This window comes from Pristiophorus japonicus, chromosome 8 (genome assembly GCF_044704955.1).
Source record: "Pristiophorus japonicus isolate sPriJap1 chromosome 8, sPriJap1.hap1, whole genome shotgun sequence".
In the NCBI taxonomy this organism is placed as follows: domain Eukaryota; kingdom Metazoa; phylum Chordata; class Chondrichthyes; family Pristiophoridae; genus Pristiophorus; species Pristiophorus japonicus.
Window position 1 is genome coordinate 119,187,435 of NC_091984.1, and position 23,271 is coordinate 119,210,705.

Sequence of the window (23,271 nt, forward strand, 5' to 3'; positions counted from 1 at the left end):
AATTCTAGAGTCTGTTATTAGGGACGTGGTAACAGGGCACTTAGAAATTCATAATATGATTAGGCAGAGTCAACACGGTTTTATGAAAGGGAAATTGTGTTTGACAAATTTATTAGAGTTTTTTGAGGGTGTAACCAGCAGGGTAGATAAGGGGGAATCAGTGGATGTAGTGCTTCTAGATTTTCAGATACCACTTAATAAGGTGCCACGACAGGTTGTTGCAAAAGATTAGGGCTCATTAGCTTGGATTGACAGAAAACAGAGAGTAGGAATAAACGGTTAATTTGTTGTAACTAGTGGAGTGCCACAAGGATCAGTGCTTCAGCTATTTACAATCTATATTGATGACAGATCAGGGGACCAAAGGTAATGTATCCAAGTTTGCTGATGATACAAAGCTAGGTGGGAAAGTAAGCAATGAGGAGGACGCAAAAAGGCTGCAAAGGGATATGGACAGGTTGACTGAGTGGGTAAGAAGGTGGCAGATAGAGCATAATGTGGGAAAATGTGAAATTATCCACTTTAGTAGGAAGAATAGAAAAGCAGAATATTTTTTTTAAAAGGGAGAGACTAATAAATGTTGGTATGCAGAGGGAATTGGGTGTCCTTGAACATTAATCACAGAAAGTTAGCATGCAGATACAGCAAGCAGTTAGGAAGGCAAGTGTATGTTAGTCTTTATTGCAAGTGGGGTGGCATATAAGAGTAAGGAAGTCTTGCTGCATCCTAGGGTCTTAAGAGAAGTGGCGGCAGGAATTGTGGATGCATTGGTTATAATTTACCAAAATTCCCTGGATTCTGGGGAGGTCCCGGCAAATTGGAAAATTGCAAATGTAACTCCCCTATTTTAAAAAAAATTAGGCAGACAAAAAGCAGGAAACTATAGACCAGTTAGCCTAACATCTGTGGTTGGGAAAATGTTGGAGTCCATTATTAAAGAAGCAGTAACAGGACATTTGGAAAAGCAAAATTCGGTCAGGCAGAGTCAACATGGATTTATGAAGGGGAAGTCATGTTTGACAAATTTGCTGGAGTTCTTTGAGGATGTAACGAACAGGGTGCATAAAGGGGAACCAGTGGATATGGTGTATTTGGACTTCCAGAAGGCATTTGACAAGGTGCCACATAAAAGGTTACTGCACAAGATAAAAGTTTTCGGGGTTGGGGGTAATATATTAGCATGGATAGAGGATTGGCTAACTAACAGAGAACAGAGAGTCGGGATAAATGGTTCATTCTCTGGTTGGCAACCAGTAACTAATGATGTGCCGCAGGGATCAGTGCTGGGACCCCAACTAATTACAATCTATATAAACGACTTGGAAGAAGGGACTGAGTGTAACGTAGCCAAGTTTTCTAGCGATACAAAGATGGGAGGAAAAGCAATGTGTGAGGAGGACACAAAAAATCTGCAAAAGGACATAGACAGGCTAAATGAGTGTGCAAAAATTTGGCAGGTGGAGTATAATGTCGGAAAGTGTGAGGTCATGCACTTTGGCAGAAAAAAAATCGACGAGCAAGTTATTATTTAAAGAGAAAGATTGCAAAGTGCCGCAGTACAGCGGGATCTGGGGGCATGTGTGCATGAAACACAAAAGGATAGTATGCAGGTACAGCAAGTGATCAGGAAGGCCAATGGTATCTCGGCCTTTATTGCAAAGGCGATGGAGTATAAAAGCAGGGAAGTCTTTCTACAGCTATATAAGATATTGGTGAGGCCACACCTGGAATACTGCGGGCAGTTTTGGTTTCCATATTTACGAAAGGATATACTTGCTTTGGAGGCAGTTCAGAGAAGGTTCACTAGGTTGATTCCGGGGATGAGGGGGTTGACTTATGGGGAAAGGTTGAGTGGATTGGGCCTCTATTCATTAGAATTCAGAAGATTGAGAGGTGATCTTATCGAAGCGTATAAGATTATGAGGGGGCTTGACAAGGTGGATGCAGAGAGGATATTCCCACTGATGAGGGAGACTAGAACTAGAGGGCATGATCTTAGAATAAGGGGCCACCCATTTAAAACAGAGATGAGGAGAAATTTCTTCTCTTAGAAGGTTGTAAATCTGTGGAATTCGCTGCCTCGGAGAGCCATGGAAGCTGGGACATTGAATAAATTTAAGACCGAAATAGACAGTTTCTTAAACGATATGGCGTTATGGGGAGCAGGTGGGGAAGTGGAGCTGAGTCCATGATCAGATCAGCCATAATCTTCTTTGAATGGTGGAGCAGGCTCAAGGGGCCGTATGGCCTACTCCTGTTCCTATTTCTTATGTTCTTATGTAATTATGCAGGGCTTTGGTGGAGTACTGTATACAGGTCTCCTTACCCAAGGTAGAAACATAGAAACATAGAAAATAGGTGCAGGAGTAGGCCATTCGGCCCTTCGAACCTGCACCGCCATTCAATGAGTTCATGGCTGAACATGCAATATATACTTGCCTTAGAGGAGGTGCAATGAAGGTTCACTGAATTGATTCCTGTGATGAGAGATGGAGTAGAATACGCCTATATTCTCTGGAGTCTAGAAGAACGAGAGCTGATCTCATTAAAATGTATAAAATTCTTTTAGTGTTTGACAGAGTAGATGCTGGGAGGCTGTTTCCCCTGGCTGGAGAGTCTAGAACTAGGGGGCATATCTCAGGATAAGGGGTCAGCAATATAGGACTGAGATGAGGGGAAATTTCTTCATACAGAGGGTCGTGAATCTTTAGAATTCTCTACCATAAAGGGCTGTGAATGCTCAGTCATTCAGTATATTATAGCGTCAGCTGTGGCTTAGTGGGTAGCACACTCACCTCTGAGTCAGAAGGTTGTGGGTTCAAGTCCCACTCCAGGGACTTGAGCACATAAATTTAGGCTGACACTCCAGTGTAGTACTGAGGGAGTGCTGCATTGTCAGAGGTGCCATCTATCGGATGAGACGTTAAACCGAGGCCCCATCTGCTCTCTCAGGTGGATGTAAAAGATCCCATGGCACTATTTCAAAGAAGAGCAGGGGAATTATCCCCAGTGTCCTGGCCAATATTTATCCCTCAATCAAACATAACAAAACAGATTATTTGATCGTTATCACATTGCTGTGCGCAAATTAGCTGTCACGTTTCCCACATTATAACAGTGACAACGCTCCAAAAGTACTTCATTTGCTGTAAAGCGTTTGAGACACCTTTGAAAGGCACTATATAAATGCAAGTCTTTTTATATTCAAGACTGAGATTGATAGATTTTTGGACACTAAGGGAATCAAGGGATAGGGCAGGAAAGTGGAGTTGAGGTCAAAGCTAAGCCATGACCTTATTGAATGGCGGAGCAGGCTGGAGGGGCCGTATGGCCTGTTCCTGCTCCCAATTCGTATGTTCTTTGTGAGATATCATTCCTGCAGACCAAGGGGCTTGTGTTGCAGAGTGTTATCACACTGCTCTTTCACCTCTGGCATAGGAAAATCTAAAGTGACAAAAGGCCATTTGCCAATCAACCCCAGGTAATCCAGAGTCCATGTATAATTATTTTAACATGGACTCCCTTCCCCAGTCAGTATTGATACTCTTCTTTAAAGAACACTAAGTTCCCCTGCCTTCTATAAAATTAACTGCTGTAATTCTCAAATATCCCTTCTCAGCAGGGAGTAGCCCAGCTACTCTTTAAATGTGTCAGTTGTCAACTTCTCTTTCTGCCTTTTCCAAATATTTATCCTATCAGGGTGAACATTTTTTTCCCCGATCTCAAGGCTTGTGAATGTAGCAGTTGTTTTTCTAATCCTGTGCTCAATAAGCAATTTACTTCAACTTTCTTATTTCAACCTTGTATGAGAACATACTACACCATCGAAACAATCCTCTCCTGGCCACCATAATCGGGGCTGAATTGTCTTGGCCCCTACTAGGTCAAATTCCATAGAGTTTTTCTGGCTCACTGGTAGCATTCCCGCCTCTGGGTCAAGTCCCACTTCAGAGTCTTGAATACAAAAACCTAGGCTGACACTCCAATGGAGCTCTGCACTGTTGGAGGTGCCGTCTTTCGGATGAGGCGTTAATCTGCAGCCCCATCAGCCCCAGGTGGACATAAAAGATCCTATTGTACTACTTCGAAGAAGAGCAGGGATGTCTTGGCCAATATTTCATCATCATAGGCAATCCCTCGAAAACGAAGACTTGCTTCCACTCTAAAAATGAGTTCTTAGGTGACTGAACAGACCAATACAAGAATTACAGTCTCTGTCACAAGTGGGTCAGACAGTCATTGAAGGAAAGGATGGGTGGGACTGGTTTGCCGCATACTCCTTCCACTGCCTGCACTTGATTTCTGCATGCTCTCGGCGATGAGACTTGGTGCTCAGCGCCCTCCTGGATGCACTTCCTCCACTTAGGGCAGTCTTTGGCCAGGGACTCCCAGGTGTCGGTGGGGATGTTGCATTTTATCAAGGAAACTTTGAGGGTGTCCTTGGAACGTTTCCTCTGCCCACCTGGGGCTCACTTGCCGTGTAGGAGTTCCAAGTAGAGCGCTTGCTTTGGGAGTCTTGTGTCAAGCATGTGAACAGTGTGGCTTGCTGAGCGGAGCTGGTCGAGTGTGGTCAGTGCTTCGATGCTGGGGATATTGGCCTGGTCGAGGACGCTAACTTTGGTGCTTCTGTCCTCCCAGGGAATTTGCAGGATCTTGTGGAGACATCATTGGTGGTATTTCTCCAGTGATTTGAGGTGTCTACTGTATATGGTCCACATCTCTCAGCCATACTGGAGGGCAGGTATCACTCCAGCCCTGTAGACCATAAGCTTGGTGGCAGATTTGAGGGCCTGATCTTCAAACACTCTTTTCCTCAGGCGGCTGAAGACTGCGGTGGCATACTGGAGGCGGTATTGAATCTCGTCATCGATATTTGCCCTTGTTGATAGGCTCCCAAGGTATGGAAAGTGGTCCACGTTGTCCAAGGCCATGCCATGGATCTTGATGACTGGGAGGTAGTCCCTCAACTAACCACTAAAAACAGCTTAACTGGTCATTAACATATTGCTGTTATGTGCAAATTGGCTGCTACATTACAACAGTGACTATACTTCAAAAGTACTTAATTGGCTGTAAAGCACTTTAAGATGCCCTGATGTTGTGAAAGGCATGATTTAAAAGTCTTTTTTTTTTAATATATATATATTTTTTCTATTCGTTCCGGGGTGTGGGTGTTGCTGGCGAGGCCAGCATTCATTACTGATCCCTAATTGTCCTTGAGAAGGTGGTGGTGAGCCACTTTCTTGAACCACTGCAGTCCTTGTGGTGAAGGAATTCCCACAGTGCTGTTAGGGAGGGAGCTCCAGGATTTTGACACAGCGATGATGAAGGAACGGCGATATATTTCCAAGTCAGGATGGTGTGATACTTGGAGGGCAACTTGGAGGTGGTGGTGTTCCCATTTTCCTGCTGCCCTTGTCCTTCTAGGTGGTAGAGGTCATGGGTTTGGGGGGGTGTGGCCGAAGAAGTCTTGGTGAGTTGCTGCAGTGCATCTTGTAGATGCTACACACTGCAGCCACAGTGCGCTGGTGCTGGAGGGTGCGAATGTTGAAAGTGGTGGATGGGGTGCCAATCAAGCAGGCTGCTTTGTCGAGTTTCTTGACTGTTGGAGCTGCACTCATCCAGGCAAGTGGAGAGTATTCAATCACACTTCTGACTTCTGCCTTGTAGATGGCGGAAAGGCTTTGGGGAGTCAGGAGGTGAGACACTCGCTGCAGAATACCCAGTCTCTGACCCGCTCTTGTAGCGACACTATTTATGTGGCTGGTCCAGTTAAGCTTCTGGTCAATGGTGATCCCCAGAATGTTGTTAGTGGGGGATTCAACGATGGTAATGCCGTTGAATATCAAGGGGAGCTGGTTAGACTCTCGCTTGTTGGAGATGGTCATTGCCTGGCATTTGTTTGCCACGAATGTTACTTGCCACTTATCAGCCCAAGCCTGAATGTCATCCATGTCTTGCTGCATGCTGCCATGGACTGCTTCATTTTCTGAGTTGCGAATGGCACTGAACACTCTGCAATCAGCGGCGAACATCCCCATTTCTGACATTATGATCAAGAGGTCATTGATGAAGCAGCTGAAGATGCTTGGGCTGAGGACACTGCCCTGAGGAACTCCTGCAGCGATGTCCAGGGGCTGCGATGATTGACCTCTAGCAGACACAACCATCTTCCTTTGTGCTAGGTATGACTCCAGCCAGTGGAGAGCTTTTTACCCCAATTCCCATTTACTTCAATTTTACTAGGGCTCCTTGATGTCACACTGTCAAATGCTGCCTTGATGTCAAGGGCAGCCATTCTCACCTCACCTCTAGAATTCAGCTCTTTTGTCCATGTTTGGACCAAGGCTGTAATGAGATCTGGAGCCGAATGGTTCTGGCAGAACCCAAACTAAGCATCGGTAAGTAAGTGCCGCTTGATAGCACAGTCGACGACACCTTCCATCACTTTGCTAATGATTGCGGGTAGACTGATGGGGCAGTAATTGGCCAGATTGAATTTGTCCCTGCTTATTGTGGGCAGGACATACCTGGGCAGTTTTCCATATTGTCGGGTAGATGCCAGTGTTGTAGCTGTACTGGAACAGCTTGCCTCGTTCTGGAGCACAAGTCTTCAGCACAACAGGTAGGATGTTGTCGGGGCCCATAGCCTTTGCTGTACCAGTGCACTCAGCCACTTCTTGATATCACGTGGAGTAAATCGAATTGACTGAAGACTGGCTTCTGTGATGGTGGGGACCTCAGGAGGAAGTCGATATGGATCATCCACTAGGCACTTCTGGCTGAAGATGGTCGCAAACGCTTCTACCTTGTCTTTTGCACTTGTGTGCTGGGCTCTGCCATCATTGAGGATGGGGATATTTATGGAGCCTCCTCCTCCCGTTAGTTGTTTAATTGTCGACTGGATGTGGATGTGGCAGGACTGCAGAGCTTTGATCTGATGCGTTTATTGTGGGATCACTTATCTCTATTTATAATATGCTGCTTCTGCTTTTTTGCAGCTTCTCCAGGTTGGTACCTCATTTTTAGGTAGCCTGGTACTGCTCCTGGCATGCTCTTCTGCACTCCTTATTGAACCAGGCTTGATGGTAATGGTAGAGTGAGGAATATGCCAGGCCATGAGATCACAGATTGTGATGGAATACAATTCTGCTGCTGCTGATGGCCTACAGTGCCTCGTGGATGCCCAGTTTTGAGTTGCTAGATCTGTTCTGAATCTATCTCATTTACCACAGTGGTAGTGCCACGCAGTACGATTGAGGGTGTCTTCAATGTGAAGATGGGACTTCGTCTCCACAATGAATGTGCGATGATCACTGCTACTGATGTTGTCATGGACAGATGCATTGTGACAGGTAGATTTTTTTCTCGTGTTCTCTCAGGCCCAGATTGGCAGGACTCGGCCAGTAGTGGTACTACCGAGCCACTCTTGGTGATGGATATTGAAGTACCCCACCCAGAGTACATTCTGTGCCCTTGCTATCCTCAGTGCTTCTTCCAAGTGGTGTTCAACATAGAGGAATACTGATTCATCAGCTGAGATAGGTGGTAATCAGCAAGAGGTTTCCTTACCCATGCTTGATCTGAAGACCTCATGGGGTCCGGAGTCAATGTTTAGGACTCACAGGGTCACTCCTACCGACTGTATGCCACTGTGCCGCCACCTTGGGTGTGTCTGTCCTGCAGGTGGGAGTCTGGGACATTGGCTGAAGGGTCAGGCTGTTGCTTGACTAGCTTGTAGGACAGCTCTCCCAATTTTGGCACAATTCCCCAGATGTTAGTGAGGAGGACTTTTCAGGGTCGATGGGGCTGAGTATGCCATTGTAGTGTCCGAAGCCAGTGCCGAGGTTGATGCTGGGTGATCCGTTCAGTTTTATTTGTATTATTGTTATCTGTAGCGGTTTGTTACAACTGAGTGGCTTGCTAGGCATTTTCAGAGGCAGTTAAGAGTCAACCACATGCTGTGGATCTGGAGTCACATATAAGCCTGACCAGGTAAGGGCGACAGATTTCCTTCCCTAAAGGATATTAGTGAACCAGATGGATTTTTACGACAATCTGGCAGTTTCAAGGTCACCATTACTGACACTAGCTTTTTATTCTAGATTTGTAATTTTTTTATTTAACTGAATTTAAATTCCACAGCTGCCGAGGTGGGATTTGAACTCATGTACCCGGATCATTAGTTCAAGTCTCTGGCTTACAAGTCCCGTAACTTCGTGAAGACATTTCATTTACTCAGTCTTCTTGAATATCGTTTATACTTTTTTTTTCTTGCCAGTTTTCTTCCTCACCTCCTCTCCTGGCTCCTTCCTGAAGTATGGTGCTAGGTGCTGTCTAGTGCTGCGTCTGTTTGGGCATTATTCATATGTGAGCCTTCACTTGGGCACGAGTTCAAATCCATACTAGACTGATGAAGGAAAATGCATTCTCTCTGACAAGAATAAGAGCCTATATAGACTGACAATGTGCATATTCAATTCAGTTCATGCAGATGGTGTTTAGCCAGAATTCTTAAAAGCACTGGGACCCAAAGCAAAAATAAAATTGACCTCCTCCTTCTCCGAGGTACTGGCAACTGATAAAATTCCATCTAGTATGATGGAGACTAAAATAATTGCCCTCCTGAAGCAGGGGAAGTATGCTAGTGAAGTCTCCAGCATCCGCCCGAGCTTCTTACTTTGCACCTGTTATAAAGTGTTGGAGAGGCTACTACTCCACAGACTAGCCCCCATCATCGAGCCAACCAACCCTAAGGAGCAAGCGAGCTTCCAGAGCAACCGTAATTGCTGCGACCAAGTGGTAGCTTTAACAACGCACATCGAAGCTGGCTTCCAGCATCAGCTCAAGCCCGCCCTAGTACCCGTGGACCTGTCAGCGGCATATGACACAGTATGGAAGCATGGACTGCTTTTCAAGCTCTCCACCATTTTACTCTTCTCAACTCCATGCTTAGCAACCAAAGCTTCTGTGTGTATGCTGGCAATCAGAAGGGCAGATATAGGTCAACGAACAACTTACTCCCACAGGGTTCTGTCCTAGCACCCATGTTATTCAACGTTTACAGCAGTGACCACCCCGAAACAGAGTCCTGCAAGTTCATATATGCTGATGACATTGCCTTGGCCGCACAAAACATGAAACTGTCCATCACCGAGGAAACCCTGATCAGTGATTTACAGGGGATGGAGGCCTACTTCCGCCGATGGTAACTTAGGCCTAACCCACAAAAGACCATCACCTTGACATTTCACCTCAACACCCATCAAGCAAGTCAAGCTTTGAAAGGTTCTTTTTGCAGCGCAGACGTAAACCATGCCAAAGCACCCTCCTACTTGGGAGTCACGCTCGATTGCGCTCTTTCGTATAGACAGCATCTCCAAAACTTGGGCAGAAACTAAAGAATTCAGTCAACTTGATCCGGAAACTTGCCAGATCCACGTGGGGAGCAGACGCTCAAACCCTCTGTACAGCAGTACTCTACCGCAGAGTACTGCTCTCCAGTATGGCTATCAAGTCCGCATGTAAAATCCGTTGATGTCCAGCTGAATTCTACTATCAGAATTATCACTGATATGCTTTTATCAACACAAACACCTTGGCTGCTCATGCTTGCAAACATCGCACCACCACAAGAAATATGCAGTCTCCAGAGAATACAACTGCTACACCAGCAAAGACATGCTGATCTAGGCCAACTTAAACAACCTACCACCAACCCATCTCAAATCTAGAAGACCATTTTGGACCGTCACCAAAACCCTTCAGCGATCTCACCTCAGCCTTGATGACCGATGGCGAAATGCTTGGAAGAACGGTGACATACGGAATGGATTCCTGAAAGAGGACCCCAATGTACAATTTGAAGGATCAAACCTTCCTCACCAAAAGTGGACAACCATCAACCGCCTTGGAACCGGTCATAGTAGATGCTGCCACCATCTCCATAGGTGGAAGATTAAAACATCCCCATCGTGTGACTGTGGAGTTCCTGATCAGACCCTGGAGCATATCGTTGAGTATTGCCCTCAGAGGAAATTCACAGGCAGCCTACAAGATATCTACGCTATTACACCGGAAGCTTTGGCCTTGATATCTGACTTAAATATTGACATTTGATTTTCTTTGCCACTACCATACAAAAGAAGCATATTGGATCCTCATTAATGGAATAAAGAGAACTAGAATTTAAAGCAAATACCAGTCACAACTGGAATTAACATAGATAAAAGTTCATACCTTATGTTCGCTTTGGATTTTTCTAAAGTTGTTTAATAATTATTTCTGCAAAAATACAGATTTAAGAAAAGATGTTTTAAGATTGTTGCGACATTCTACTTTAGATCCCATTGATTGGTTAATCCCCATCAACTGAGCTGTGGATGGTTCTTTCTCCATCGCTCAGTAACAGCTCCGCCCCTGCCCCTGAGTATAAAGTTGGAATGCCTATGCAGTGCTGCTGAGGATGGTGGTTGTCTGACTCAGTAGTCTAGTTTACCGCGTCTGATGTAGCGGGCGGGGAGTGAGTCATCATCCAGTATTATAAATTCCTGTATTCTTCAGAAATGCTGCAGGAAATCCAATCGAGTTAGTCCTTTTATTCACTAGGACCAACCAAACCCGGAGTCGAAGCGGCGGGGGGGGGAGGGGGAAAAAATAGCCAAGGGTTGTGTGCATCATGGCAGGAGACAGCGACCAGACGGTTCAGAACCACAAACCCTTTCTAATCGGGGTCGGAGGGGGCACCGCCAGCGGAAAAGTATGGCTTATGTATCCGACTGATGCATTTTAACATCGATTTGCTGTCGGGAGTTTAAAGTGGTGGTGGTGGTGGTGGTGGTGGCGGCACCGCGTGGTTACTCCGGGCTAGCAGCTGCTACCCACGCCGCTTTGTCCCGGACACTCGGTGTAATGTGTAGCCGCACCGAGAATGGCTGAAGGCGGGGAGGGGGGTGCAATGGAGGCTCGACCCGCTCGCCTGGTTTGCGAGCACTTGTGTTTCAGCTGGTGCGGATTGCAGTGTGCGGTGCAACAGAGTCGCAAATGGTTTATATGGGCGAAAATAGATACTGAATGTTCTGTGTTTCTCTATCGGAATAATACTGTTGCGAAATGTATCCAGTCTAATTTGCGAGCCGTGGCGGGTGCTTTAGAAATTGTCGAGTCGGAAGCATGGAGGGAAACCAGTCCAGCCCTCTGCTGTCATTGCATCCGCTTCCTTTGTCTTCACAAGTCACTTGGTACTTTAATATATTGTTCATTGATTTACCCGGAGGGAGTGTCTAGGGGTGCAAGCTGGAGATAGGTCAGGTTTTGAATGTGGAGTTCATGCCCTTCATGTTTACACTGTGATTGTTTGTTTGGTATCGGCGAGTTATACGTTTGCTGGGGGGTACTTTGGAAGTGACCGGAAATCGCGTTTGAACTTTTCTTGTGTTCCTGAGGCCTGTCTAACACGTCACTTCACCCCCCCCCCCCCAAAAGCAGGTCAAGCTTGCTGTTGCTCTGCACATTGTGCCCAGTCAGCCGCCTGTTTACTTCCCGCCATGTGTTAAACTGCCATTCTCCTGTGAGACGCACTCTCGTTCCCCAAGGTTAGCCAAACAATTTTCCTGAATTCAAAAGTAACAAAACAAAGAAAAAACTCAAGAGTATTTAAATTGGATGTTTTTGCAATTAGAAAACGCCTCCCAAGTTAAATAGCTACTTTTTTTTATGGGCAGAGGATTGTCCGGCCATTTTCTTTCTGTTGCGGGAGGGGGAAGACATTTAATTTGCCAGAGTGGCTCCACGTTTAAAATTAACCAAATTACGTGTTAATTTTAATTATTTGATTTGTGTGCCCATTCTAAAGGAAAGAAAGGCTTGCATAGGAGAAAGATGACGTCTCTGTAAAAGTTGGCATAGCTAAAGTAATACTTTTTGTTCAATGAATTTGAGTGACTGGTATCCCTTTCGGTGTCTACTCGCTAGAGCTGGAATTGATATAATCATTAGATACCCACATAGGGTTCCGACAATACAGAATGAAAGGGGAGATTGCCTTTTTAATTTTATATTTTCCTGTATGGATGAATATAACTGGTTAGTTATAATGTCTAATCTGCCACTTGTTTGTTATATTACCAATACGATGAAGGGAACCACCACCGTAAAAGTGACGATACATTTGGATTTCTGTCCTGGTGAAAGTGTCATGTTCATAATGTCGGCAGGTTTTCACCAGGGTGGTGCAAACGCTATGGTCATAAACTGTCCTCAAATAATTTTTCTTTTTGTACAAATGATGCAACGGTACAATGATCCAGTTGCTCCTCACTGTGTGTACAGTTTGCTCCAGAATGTTTCTGATTTATAAAAGAGGCATCAGTTAGCTCTGGTGAAATTATTGCTAAATAAATAAATTATTGCCAGGGCTTGGGGCACTTGGATTTGCAGCAGTCCTGTTTTTTCCTACATTACAACAGTGACCATACTTCCAAAGTCCTTCATTGGCTATAAAGCGCTTTGGGAATGTTGTGAAAGGTGCTATATAAATGCAGGACTTTTCTTTGTGTTTGCTGCTATTTTGGCTTTTGCTACTGGTATGGTTTGGAAAAAGTCTGAAGATGCACACAGCATTCCTGATTTTTAAACTCCAACCAAAAAGACTGGTTGTCTTTTTTAAAATAGAATACAAGGGGGTGGGAACTACAGATGCTGAAAATGTAAAATAAAAACACACAATGTTGGACATATACAGCAGGCCAGTCAGCATCTGAAAAGAGAAATAACGGGTTAACATTTTGCTGGATATTTTCAGCATTTTCTTGTTTTCTTCTGAATTGGCCTTTAAAATTCATGCAATTTTTTTATAGCATAGGTGGTGGATCAGTGTTTGCTTGGATCCCTATTTACTGTTTTAAAAATTGAATTATGGGTTTAAAATCCTGCCATATTGCAGATTAATTACATTACTGTAATGGTGATAAGTTCCATGTCTTTGTATCAATTGCACGTATTGTGGATTTGCTACTATTAATTTCTGCTGGTTAAGTGTGCAATAAGCATAAAATATTTTGTGTAATGTACTGGTCTAACACCAACCTTGCAGCACATCCCCGCTACTCATGCACACCAGTGCCTTGCTTAATGCTACACTACATTGTGCTGATGAGCGCAGTCTAATTGTGACATAGTTTAGTTGAACAGCCAGTATATGTTTGCTGCATAGGGTATTTCAGTCTGTTCAGCATCTTATATTTCATTGATCTGCTGAATGTTCTGTTTATTGAGTGAAAGTCTTGACCCAATGGAGGTTTCAATTACCCAAAAAAATCGCAGCTGAACCTTGTCTGGAGGATTGTGTTAACATCCTTTCTTCCTCATTGGCTAGCAGCTCGTGTTGCGCCATGCATTGCATCCCTTAATTCATCCTTCAGTCATTTTGTGCTACCTTGTTTCTGTTGATCACTGCGTTCATCTCGATGGGACTTTTGTATTATAAAGTCAATACAGGTAGTTCTGCTTTAGTGCTTCAGGGGGAAAAAAAATCTGCTCCGTTAATGTTGTAGGGTAAATTGGAGCTGGATCAGCAGAAAAACAATTACATGAGCGGTTTTCAGAGTGCGATTTGTGCTGTTTCCGGGTTTGAATATATTTCCCCCAGTAGCTGTGCAGAAGCACTTGGGAATGTAGGAACAGGAGTGGGCCATTCAGCCCCTAGAGCCTGTTCCACCATTCAATTAGATCATTGCTGATCTGTATCTTAACTCCATCTACCCATCTTTGTTCTGTAACCCTTAATACCCTTGCCTAACGCATCTATTTAAAACATTTTTTATATTTTCTATTGATTTGAGTCTCAATTCTCCCAAAAAGCTGAACTTCAGATTTCTACTGCCCACTACACTTTCTTCCACTGCCTAAGTGGATTGAGCTGCTCCACCAACTCGAGGCAACAGCACGGCGGTTTCTGCCCTCTGTGGTTAGAGTCTTTGTATTTTCTGGTGGGATAGTGTTCTCTCAAAGTGCCCGTGGAAAATCAATTTGTTTGGCAGGAAACAGAAGCATTGGCTTGTTTACCAGTTGTGGCTAAAGTTGTGTGTCAGTAGCAACCGTGGACCGAAGAAAATGTGCTATAAAGCTGTCTTGATTGCTATCCTTACCAAAGCATGGGATTGAAAGATGATCCAGGATTAAACCTTGTAAGTGTTTATATTAAAAAAAATCAGAACACATTCAATATTTATCAATTCAGGTGCTAAAATGGGACCTTTTTGTTGAAATTTAAATACTGAGGCTGGTAGAAAAGTCTGCCACCTCCTGAGATTAAGAAGTTCTCTAACTAATTGCAGAAGGTTCTCAGATTGATGTCTTGAAATATATAAAACCTTTTGATGTGGAATAGCTGAGTTTTGAATCTCGCATCTAAATAACTAGCATTACAAAACCATAACCGCAATTCATTGAGCAAGAGAAATGGAAAATGCTGGAAACACTCATCAGGGTGATGAGAGCAGACGAAGAATCCACATCTGAAAGCGTTAAGTTGTCTGCTCTCTCCACAGATGCTGCCTGACCTACACATTTTCAGTATTTTCTGTTTATTCCAGGTTTTTCATCTGTATTTTGTTTCTTGGGCAGAGAGGAACTGTTGGTGTGATCAATGTAGCTGTGGGTGAGAGTATTTTGTTGAGCTGCGGGGGGGGGGAGGGGGGGCTAAATGCAGTTATTTTAACATTTAAAAAAAAAATGCTTCTAAACTTGAGAAACATTACAATGTGGTTTCCCTAAACTGACTGCTGATGGCAAATAAAGCCATTGTCACCTTTAATGAGTGAGAAGGGAGCACTGGGAAATTCTATCGATTAGCATTTATTGCAGTTCTAGATCAGTGGGTCAGCAACTTTTCAGTAACCAGCCGTATTGGCTGTCCAGGGCCAGACCTGATGCTGATCTACAGGATCTGCGTGTTGACATTCCAGCATAGGCTATAACTTGCCCAAACCATTGACGGAGCTACACTATGTCTTGAGGGCAGATGGTTTTTATTTGAACAACCTATCCTGAGTTGCCCTGCTATTTCTGATTGAAAAGTCACTGACCTGAAACTAACTTTGTTTTTCCTTCCACAGATGATGCCTAACTTGTATTTCTAGCATTTTCTGTTTATACATGACATGTTCTGGTATTGCCTTAGTTTTATTTTCTGTGTGTGTGTCTCATCTATTAAACACACCCGAGCTATTCAGTGGATGAAGACTGCGCCATTAAACCTCAAATTACCAGTAATAGGATCTAGCATTGAGTGCTTTGATAACTCCATTGATCAGACACTTCCTAAATGCAGGCACTTTCTTATCCTTTCAAGTGATATGCAACAAGTCATTAATTGTGCAAAAAACCCCAGTCTAAAGATAAAAGAATCTCATTGGTCATTACATTAGCTAACTAGCGGCACAAGATTACGGGAAAGGTGGTAATACCATGTTCACAACGACATCCGATTCAAATTCTCCATGCTCGAGGGAGCTGCTGAGACTGGGCTGATTTTCTGGGATGTAGAATTTGAATCTGCTAATTTCATAGAATGTTTTAGGACAGAAATAGCGCATGTGGTCCCCAAGTCTGCAGTGCTGTTTTTTTGGGGGGGGAGGAGAGAGGAGAGAAAGAGGGAGGTTCCAAACTAATCCCTTTCAAAATAAATGATAGACTCTGCCCAGTGATTTATGGCAATGAGTTCCCCATTCTATCCATCCTGTGTAAAATGCTTTCTGACCACCTCTAACTCTTTGTGATTATCTTAAATTTGTGTCCACTTGCACTGTCTTGCTGCCCACTGTGGAAATAATCTATCATTATTAACCTCATCATAACCTAAATACCTCAATTTGGTCGACTTTAGTAAAGAACAAGCTAAAAAGGATTTTATTTGCCCTTTTACATTGCCATATTTGCTTATGCTGTCATCTTTTAATCTGTGCATTTGCACACAGGCTACTGATCTCTTGGAGAGATGCTTGGTACAGCCTATAAAGCTCTCCAAACAATCAAATTCAAAATTTCACCTTAATTCCTATAGCCAAGCTGCTGTTTTGTACATTGTACCGTTTCATCTCAAACCAGCCGTGGACCTTTATTGGATTGCATTGCAGCAGGAAATGTGCTAGATCCCAGATTTCTATTTTAACACAGTCTGTCTCCAGGAGCATTTGTGTTATGCGCACGGAGGTGTATGATCAGGGTGAATGGCTGGCATACAGAGTGCCACAATACTCTTTACATAGTGCTCTGAAATTACTGCTGGTGGGTGAAAGAGTGGCACTTGGCTTGTGGTTTTTGTATAGGTTTAATATTCAGTAAATATTCTATCCTGTATGGGCATGTCTTGTTCTTGGATCTTTTGCAAACAATACGTTCCTTGCAGTGAGAGTTGGCTGCCTGTGGATGCTAAGCTATACTGCAGGACTACATGTCCCAGCAGTGACATTTATGCCGAAGGGGAAAATGGTCGTTGACTTCGTTGAATAGGTTGACATCCTCTGTGACTGACCATGACGTGCTAGCCTTCCTCAGCCTTTCTGCAGCAATTGACAAATTTGTACAATTTACAGCACAGAAACCACCAATTCTGGTATCATCCTGTTTTGCACCACCTTCAGTGCCTCTATATTCTTTAATATATCGACCATAACTGTGCACAGTAAGTGTGGTCTAACTAATGTATAACCAATAATACTGCAGTTTCTCTCATTGCCATCTTTCCACACTTGCTGTACTATTTTCAAAGGTATAACTTAATTTTTAGGCACCATAATATTGGAGTTTATTTTGGATCATAGAGTAGCATCTGTGCACCTAGTGCATTGGCTCCTTGCATTTACGCTGCCAGATCCCCTGTCCGGACAGCAGAATTCTGCAGTCAAGACAAGACAATAGAGCCAATTTTGGCAGTGTAAACACAAGGAGCCAGCACATGGTTGCTGCTTCCTGGAATCTAAACGAATCTGTCTCTGTCTCTCTTCCCCCTGCCCACCTCCTAATTTAAAATTTTTTTATCAATTGGCGAAACGAACCTGCGAATCCAGAATCCTGACATCTGGACTCTTGTCAAAGTCAGAGGAAATTGTAGCCACATTGAGATTAGTCCTCAATAACACTTTCTTTTTATTCGCGTCATGATGTGTAAAGCAAAGCCAACTCCCAATCCCAGCGCTGTAGAAACCACCCCACTTGCATTGCAGGCAGTTCTGTAACAGTCAGTCCCACTTTATTGCTGCAATTGTTCATAAGTTGCTGAGTGCCTAAAGATTAATTAGTACTTTTTAAATAATGTGGTCAGGTTGTAGTGATGAGAAACTGCCATGTTAAAGATGATCACGTTTCACTACTATGTTGTAGTACTGCACATTAATTGATTAGTAGGAAATGATTGCACGGAGGGAGGGGTGGGGTAAAGCATGTGAACATGCCTCCGCACACACCTAATGTTGGATGATCCTCCTGGCCATCACCTAGCACTCCAGATGATGCCGCATGATAGTCCAATGAGTAGATGAGCCACGAAGAGCGGTTCCAACCTGGGCAAGAATAGGATTATAGCAATAGGATATGGTACCCCCAGACCTAGCGGGGAAATATCACGGTTCCTGCTCCCTTGTCATTTTCCAGTGATCTATGCTGGAGGTGTTCATGGGACTCAACTGTGATGTTTCTTTTCCCCTCCCCCTCCCTCCCCAAATCTTCTTCATAGGCAGCCCCTCGAAATCATGGAAGACTTCCACTCAAAGTGAGTTCTCAGGTGAATGTACAGTCCAATACTGGAATTACAGTCTCTGTCATAGGTGGGGCAGACAGTCGTTGAAGGCAAGGGTGGGTGGGGAATCTGGTTTGTTGCACGCTCCTTCCGCTGCCTGCGTTTGTTTTCTGCATGCTCTCGGCGATGAGACTCGAGGTGCTCAGCGACCTCCCGGATGCTCTCCCTCCACTTAGGGTGGTCTTTGGCCAGGGATTCCCAGATGTCGGTGGGGATGTTGTACTTTATCAAGAAGGCTTTGAGGGTGTCCTTGAAAGGTTTCCTCTGCCCACCTGAGGCTCACTTGCCATGTAGGAGAATCAAAGGGCTTGATAACTCAAGTCCTACACGCTTGGATGTTGCTTGAAGTGTAACATGGCAAGTTTACAATGTCTTCCAGATGGGAAAGTTTTCACTGATTCATTATAGCCATAAGTATTCCATCTCTGTGTTAAATAGGTAAAATCTCCAGTTTGGAAGGATACCATTTATAACACTACATTTGGCTGTCAATCATAGTTGGGGAAATTTGACATGCTTGTCATTATGCTTTACTGAAATCCCAGTGACTGCAATCTGTTGCTTTTGCATCTGATAAAATCTATGCTTAATTTTGTGAGAAACACTTTTCACACAATGCAACAGACATAACTTTGTGGCAGTAGTGCCCAGCTTTGTGGTATTGTTATGCCTACTGGAGATAATGGGCCCACACTGCCTCCGACATTATCTGATTATAGGAGACAGTCCAGTTTAGTGTGCCATAGCTGAGCTGTTGATAGTCTGTTTCAATATCTTCGTGCATGTATGTTTTTAAGCTGAAGTGTAGAAAAATGTTAAGGAATGTGATTCTATTTAACACTGCCACAACTCTCAATACAGCTTGCTTATTGTTCTACGTGTATAGTTTTGTGTTTGAAGGCAAATATTTGGAGAGGGTTGGGGCAGGGCCCAATGTTGGGGAAATAGCTAATAATATAGGAACTGCAGCCTCACTATTCACATGTTTCTCTTTTTTTCTGAGGCAGTCCTCTGTTTGTGCGAAAATAGTCCAACTACTCGGTCAAAATGAAATCGACCATCACAAGCGGCAGGTGGTTATTGTGAGCCAAGATAGCTTTTACCGAGTCCTGACAGCTGAACAGAATGGAAAAGCAATGAAGGGTCAGTTTAACTTCGATCACCCAGGTACGTGAATGTTAGCAAAGGAGCCCTCAGTAGAGAATTTAGTTATGTGTCGCTGTAATCTTTATTGAGGCACAATTATGTTTTTTTTTCCCCCCCTCCAATTTTGTTGTTTCTTTGCAGATGCCTTTGATAATGAATTAATATTGAATACCCTGAGGGATATCATTGAAGGAAAAACGGTCGAGATTCCTGTCTATGACTTTGTTTCCCATTCCAGGTAAATTTACATTAATAGAGGCCAATTTGTTTTCAAATGTAGCTTGCAGGCAAAGTCATTGGCGTCAAATGATGTGCACAACAGATGTGTTTGATTTCTGTGGTGTTGCGCTAATGAATTTATGGAGCTTGATGTATTCTTTGTACTTGCATTCCCCAACTTGGTTTCAGAATGATCGACCATGTCTTGGCTAGAAAAGACAGTTAACAGTAGCCTTGCAAAACAGGAAGGTCCCAAAATTGATCCCTGATGTGTGCTATATTGATTGATCTCAGCCATGGTAACCGTAGGGGTGCTACATTTGCTTAAGGGAAGGAACATTTATGAGTCTACCTTTCTTATGGTCACTAACCTCTGCAGGTATCTGGTGTGTAGATATCGGGTGAAGACGAGATCAGGCTTGGCTTTCTTGTGCATGGTTTAGCACCCCCCCCCCCCCCCCCCCCACCAATCGATTAGCATAACTACATTCTATTTTTATGTTCACACATGGATACTTGTGTGAGATACCAGAGGGTGACTGGCATCCAAAGAGCTGTATCCCAGCAAGAATCCCTTGCTTTAAGGAGGAGAGGAACATGACTGGGAAGGTGGAAATTTGTTTTGTGCAGTTTGCAATGAAATGCTAATGGCCTGTCCCAGTTGAATGGTTTGGAAAGAAAGTGTGTGCATTTATATAGCGCCTTGCACGACCTTCAAGTGCCCCAAAGCGCTTTACAGCAAATTAAGTACTTTTTGAAGTGTAAGCACTGTTGTAATGTGGGAGACACGGAAGCAAATTTGTGCACCAACTGCAATTAATTAAGTGACCAGATCATCTGTTTTAACTGTTGGCCAGATCACCAGGAGAACTCTCCTTTTTTCAAAAAATGCTGTGGGATCTTAAACTGAGGCCCTGTCAGTTCTCTCAGTAAAACATCTCCTCTAAAAGATGGCACCTCCTGAGTGCAGCACTCCCTCGGTATTCAACTGGATGTCAGCCAAGATTATGGTTCTAGCCTCTGGAGTGCTACTTGAACTGACAATCTCTGACTCTGGTGAGTGCTACCACCGAGGTTGTGGGCTACATTGTAGTTTCAAATAAAGTAACCATTTCCTGCTTGAGTTTTGCCCCTTTTTTATATTACTTTTTTTTAATGGTAAGTTTGTACAACAGCGCTCTGGCATGTGTAGCAGGGTTTCATCAAAGTGGGAGATAGTGACTCGTAACTAGACAGATTACGGTGTTCCACAAACTGTTCCCTAGCCTTCGACTCCATCCCTCTCCCTGGCCACCGTCTAAGGCTGAATCAGACTGTTTGCAACTATAGCATTCTATTTGACCCTGAACTGAGCTTCTGACCCCATGTCCTCTCCCATCACCAAGACTGCCTATTTTTACCTCCATAACTCCACCCATCTCTGCCCCTGCATCACCTCATCTGAGTCTTTGTTACATCTAGACTCAACCAGTCCGATTCTCTTCTGGACGGTCTCCCACCTGCACCATCCGTGAAACTGGGCTCATCCAAAACTTGTTGCCCGTATCCTAATTCAGACCAAGTACTGTTTACCCATCTTCCCTGTGCTCGCTGACCTACATTGGCTCTCGCTCCAGCAACATCTCAGTATTAAAATTCTTGCCTTATTTTTCAAATCCCTCCTTGACACCTCCCCATCCTATCTCTGTAACCTTCACCAGCCCCTCAACCCTCTGAAATCTCTCTTCCTCCAATTCTGGCCTCTTGCACATGTGATTTTAATTACTCCACCCATTGGTGGCCGTGCCTTCAGCTGCCTAAGCTACTCTACCACTCTCCTCCTTTTAAGACTCTCTTCCTTTAAGACTCTCCTTAAAAACCTATTTCCTTGACCAATTATATCTCCTTATATGGCTCGGTGTAAAATGTTGTCTGATGGAGCACCTTGGGATATTTTTTTTTACTATGTTCAAGGTGCTATATAAATGCAAGTTGTTACACAGGTGAACCATTTGAGGCAATGAGATGTTTTATAGAAATCCATTGAAAAGGTTAGAACTAGAGATTTTAAAAGGAGAGAAAACTAGAAATGGAGAAGATTTACACAGCATTTCCTGAAATTGAGTGTCAAAATCGCACAGATTTTGCACCTAGTTGGCTTTACAGTATAACTGTTCCCATTTGTTATCTGAATTTGCATGATCTTGAATGTTGTAAATTTTATGATCAGTGTCTTTGCTCCCAAGTTCTTAAGCGATAGTATCCAGCTGGCATAATGTACCCAATCCAATCCATATGAAGGTTTGTTGACCCGGGAGGGGAAAGCGGGGGGTGGGAGAGGCAGGGGCAGACTTGCCCCACTAACATTTAATAATGTTAGTGGGGCAATGCTACATTGACAACTTTAATACCATTTTTTAATACATGGAAGCAATTTAAACACCATCCCAAAAATAAATGTATCCAGGTTATGTGTGATTTACTTGAGATGCTATGCAGCTTGGACAAGGCTAGAAAATGTCACTCCTCTTACCAAAAATTCCATTTCCCATCAACTAGTTCCTGTTCAGTTCTGAGCTGAAGAATGAACCCATTCATCAAGTTGCAAGTATCAACTGAGAATTTAACCATTCAATCTCCAATTTTGCTATGGGTGTTTTTTTAAAATCTTGCCCTCCCCTGCCCAACTTTCCCTTTTCTCAGGTGCATTTAGACTTTGGTAACCTGTTCAGCTCTTCTCCACCCTTTTATAGATTAGCTTTTTTCTGGGGTATATTCTGGTTACAAAGTGTGACTGAAATATTTTTAAACTGTTAAAACAAAATCTTCCTAGAACTAGGAGTTCAGATCATCCTGACCTGAACTTTATTTTTTAAATGTAGAATTTAAACACAGGCTTTTGGCTTAAAATTCAATGGCCGTTTTTCAAGTAAAACATGTAGGTCTGTACATTGTGTGCTGTAAGCTGCAAAAGTATCTTTTATGCTTCAGGAAGTTGAGCTGAATCTGATTTTTTTTCTCTTTTGTATAATATAAACACAAATGTAGGAACCACTACAGTGAGCCCAATTGATGAGTCTGGTACTGTGCCATTTCTGCTTGGTGTTCAGTGGCTGAGCAGTTTCAGTTTATACTAATTTTTTTTTTCTCTCAGCAAGAGGAAACTATCACCCATATAAGTGAAGGTGTGATGCGGACTGAACTACAGTTGTTTGGATGAGTTTTACTGCATAGAATGGAACCTTGTACAAGCTTCCCTGGGGCATTCATGATGTACAGAGGAAGGGGGAATTGGGTTGAAAAGAGCATTTCATTACTTAATGAAATCAAGTATGCAAAGAAGGATAGAATAGTTCTAGTTAGCATCCATGTATCATTGGCAATAGAAACTGAAGTGTTCCTGTTATTTTTGTATGTTACCTTTTCCAGAAAATCTGAGACGGTGACTGTTTACCCAGCAGACGTAGTGCTATTTGAAGGTATCTTAGCCTTTTACGTGCAGGAGATCCGGGACATGTTTCAGATGAAGCTGTTTGTGGATACTGATGCAGACACCAGGCTGTCACGCAGAGGTACAGGGCAGGTAGAAACTATCATCATGATGTGGTGGTTTGTGTTGTCTGTGATCATTTATCTACTATATTTACAATCAACAGGTTGGCATTTACAATGTTGAGATTTTGGAGGGGTGGGGGGTTCAAAAGTACACACTAAAAAGAGAATAGCCATGAAATGTAATGGTTGAGAAAGGAGTAAAGTCTGGGAATCTTCTTCCCCCCCCCCAAATTGCTGCTACATATTGGTGGTGGTGGGGGAGGTAATACTTAAATTTGTTCTACCTATTGTCCCCAAACTGCATAATGATACATAACGGTGTCCTGTAACTTGTTCCAGGGTTACACAGTAGAATGTAACAGGTGAATGACCTCCACCATCTCTTTGGTGTGAAGAGGAAGTGTGATGGGACTTCCAAATGTGGCAACCACTGGCTTCCATTGCACCACCTAGAGAAAGTGGTGTGCAGGATCCAGCTGTTGACACATCATCTCGGCAGAACAGGGACCCGTCTGGACCCTGTACACCTCAGTGATGGCCCACTTGGACCCCATGTTTGGTTTATTCGTGAAGAT

At 43.6% G+C, this 23,271-nt stretch overlaps 1 protein-coding gene across 2 annotated transcripts in view; it reads left to right on the forward strand.

The window, feature by feature from the left end:
• The first annotated feature begins 10,644 nt into the window (after window positions 1–10,644).
• The window catches only part of uck2a (uridine-cytidine kinase 2a), a 45,009-nt gene continuing 32,382 nt past the window's right edge, over window positions 10,645–23,271 (forward strand). For both annotated transcript variants that reach the window (XM_070887357.1, XM_070887356.1), the window contains exons 1-4: window positions 10,645–10,759; window positions 18,805–18,964; window positions 19,085–19,181; window positions 22,571–22,713. In XM_070887357.1, coding sequence (XP_070743458.1) covers window positions 10,679–10,759; window positions 18,805–18,964; window positions 19,085–19,181; window positions 22,571–22,713 — 481 coding nt within the window. In that variant the 5' untranslated portion in view covers window positions 10,645–10,678. The remainder of the gene's footprint in view (window positions 10,760–18,804; window positions 18,965–19,084; window positions 19,182–22,570; window positions 22,714–23,271) is intronic.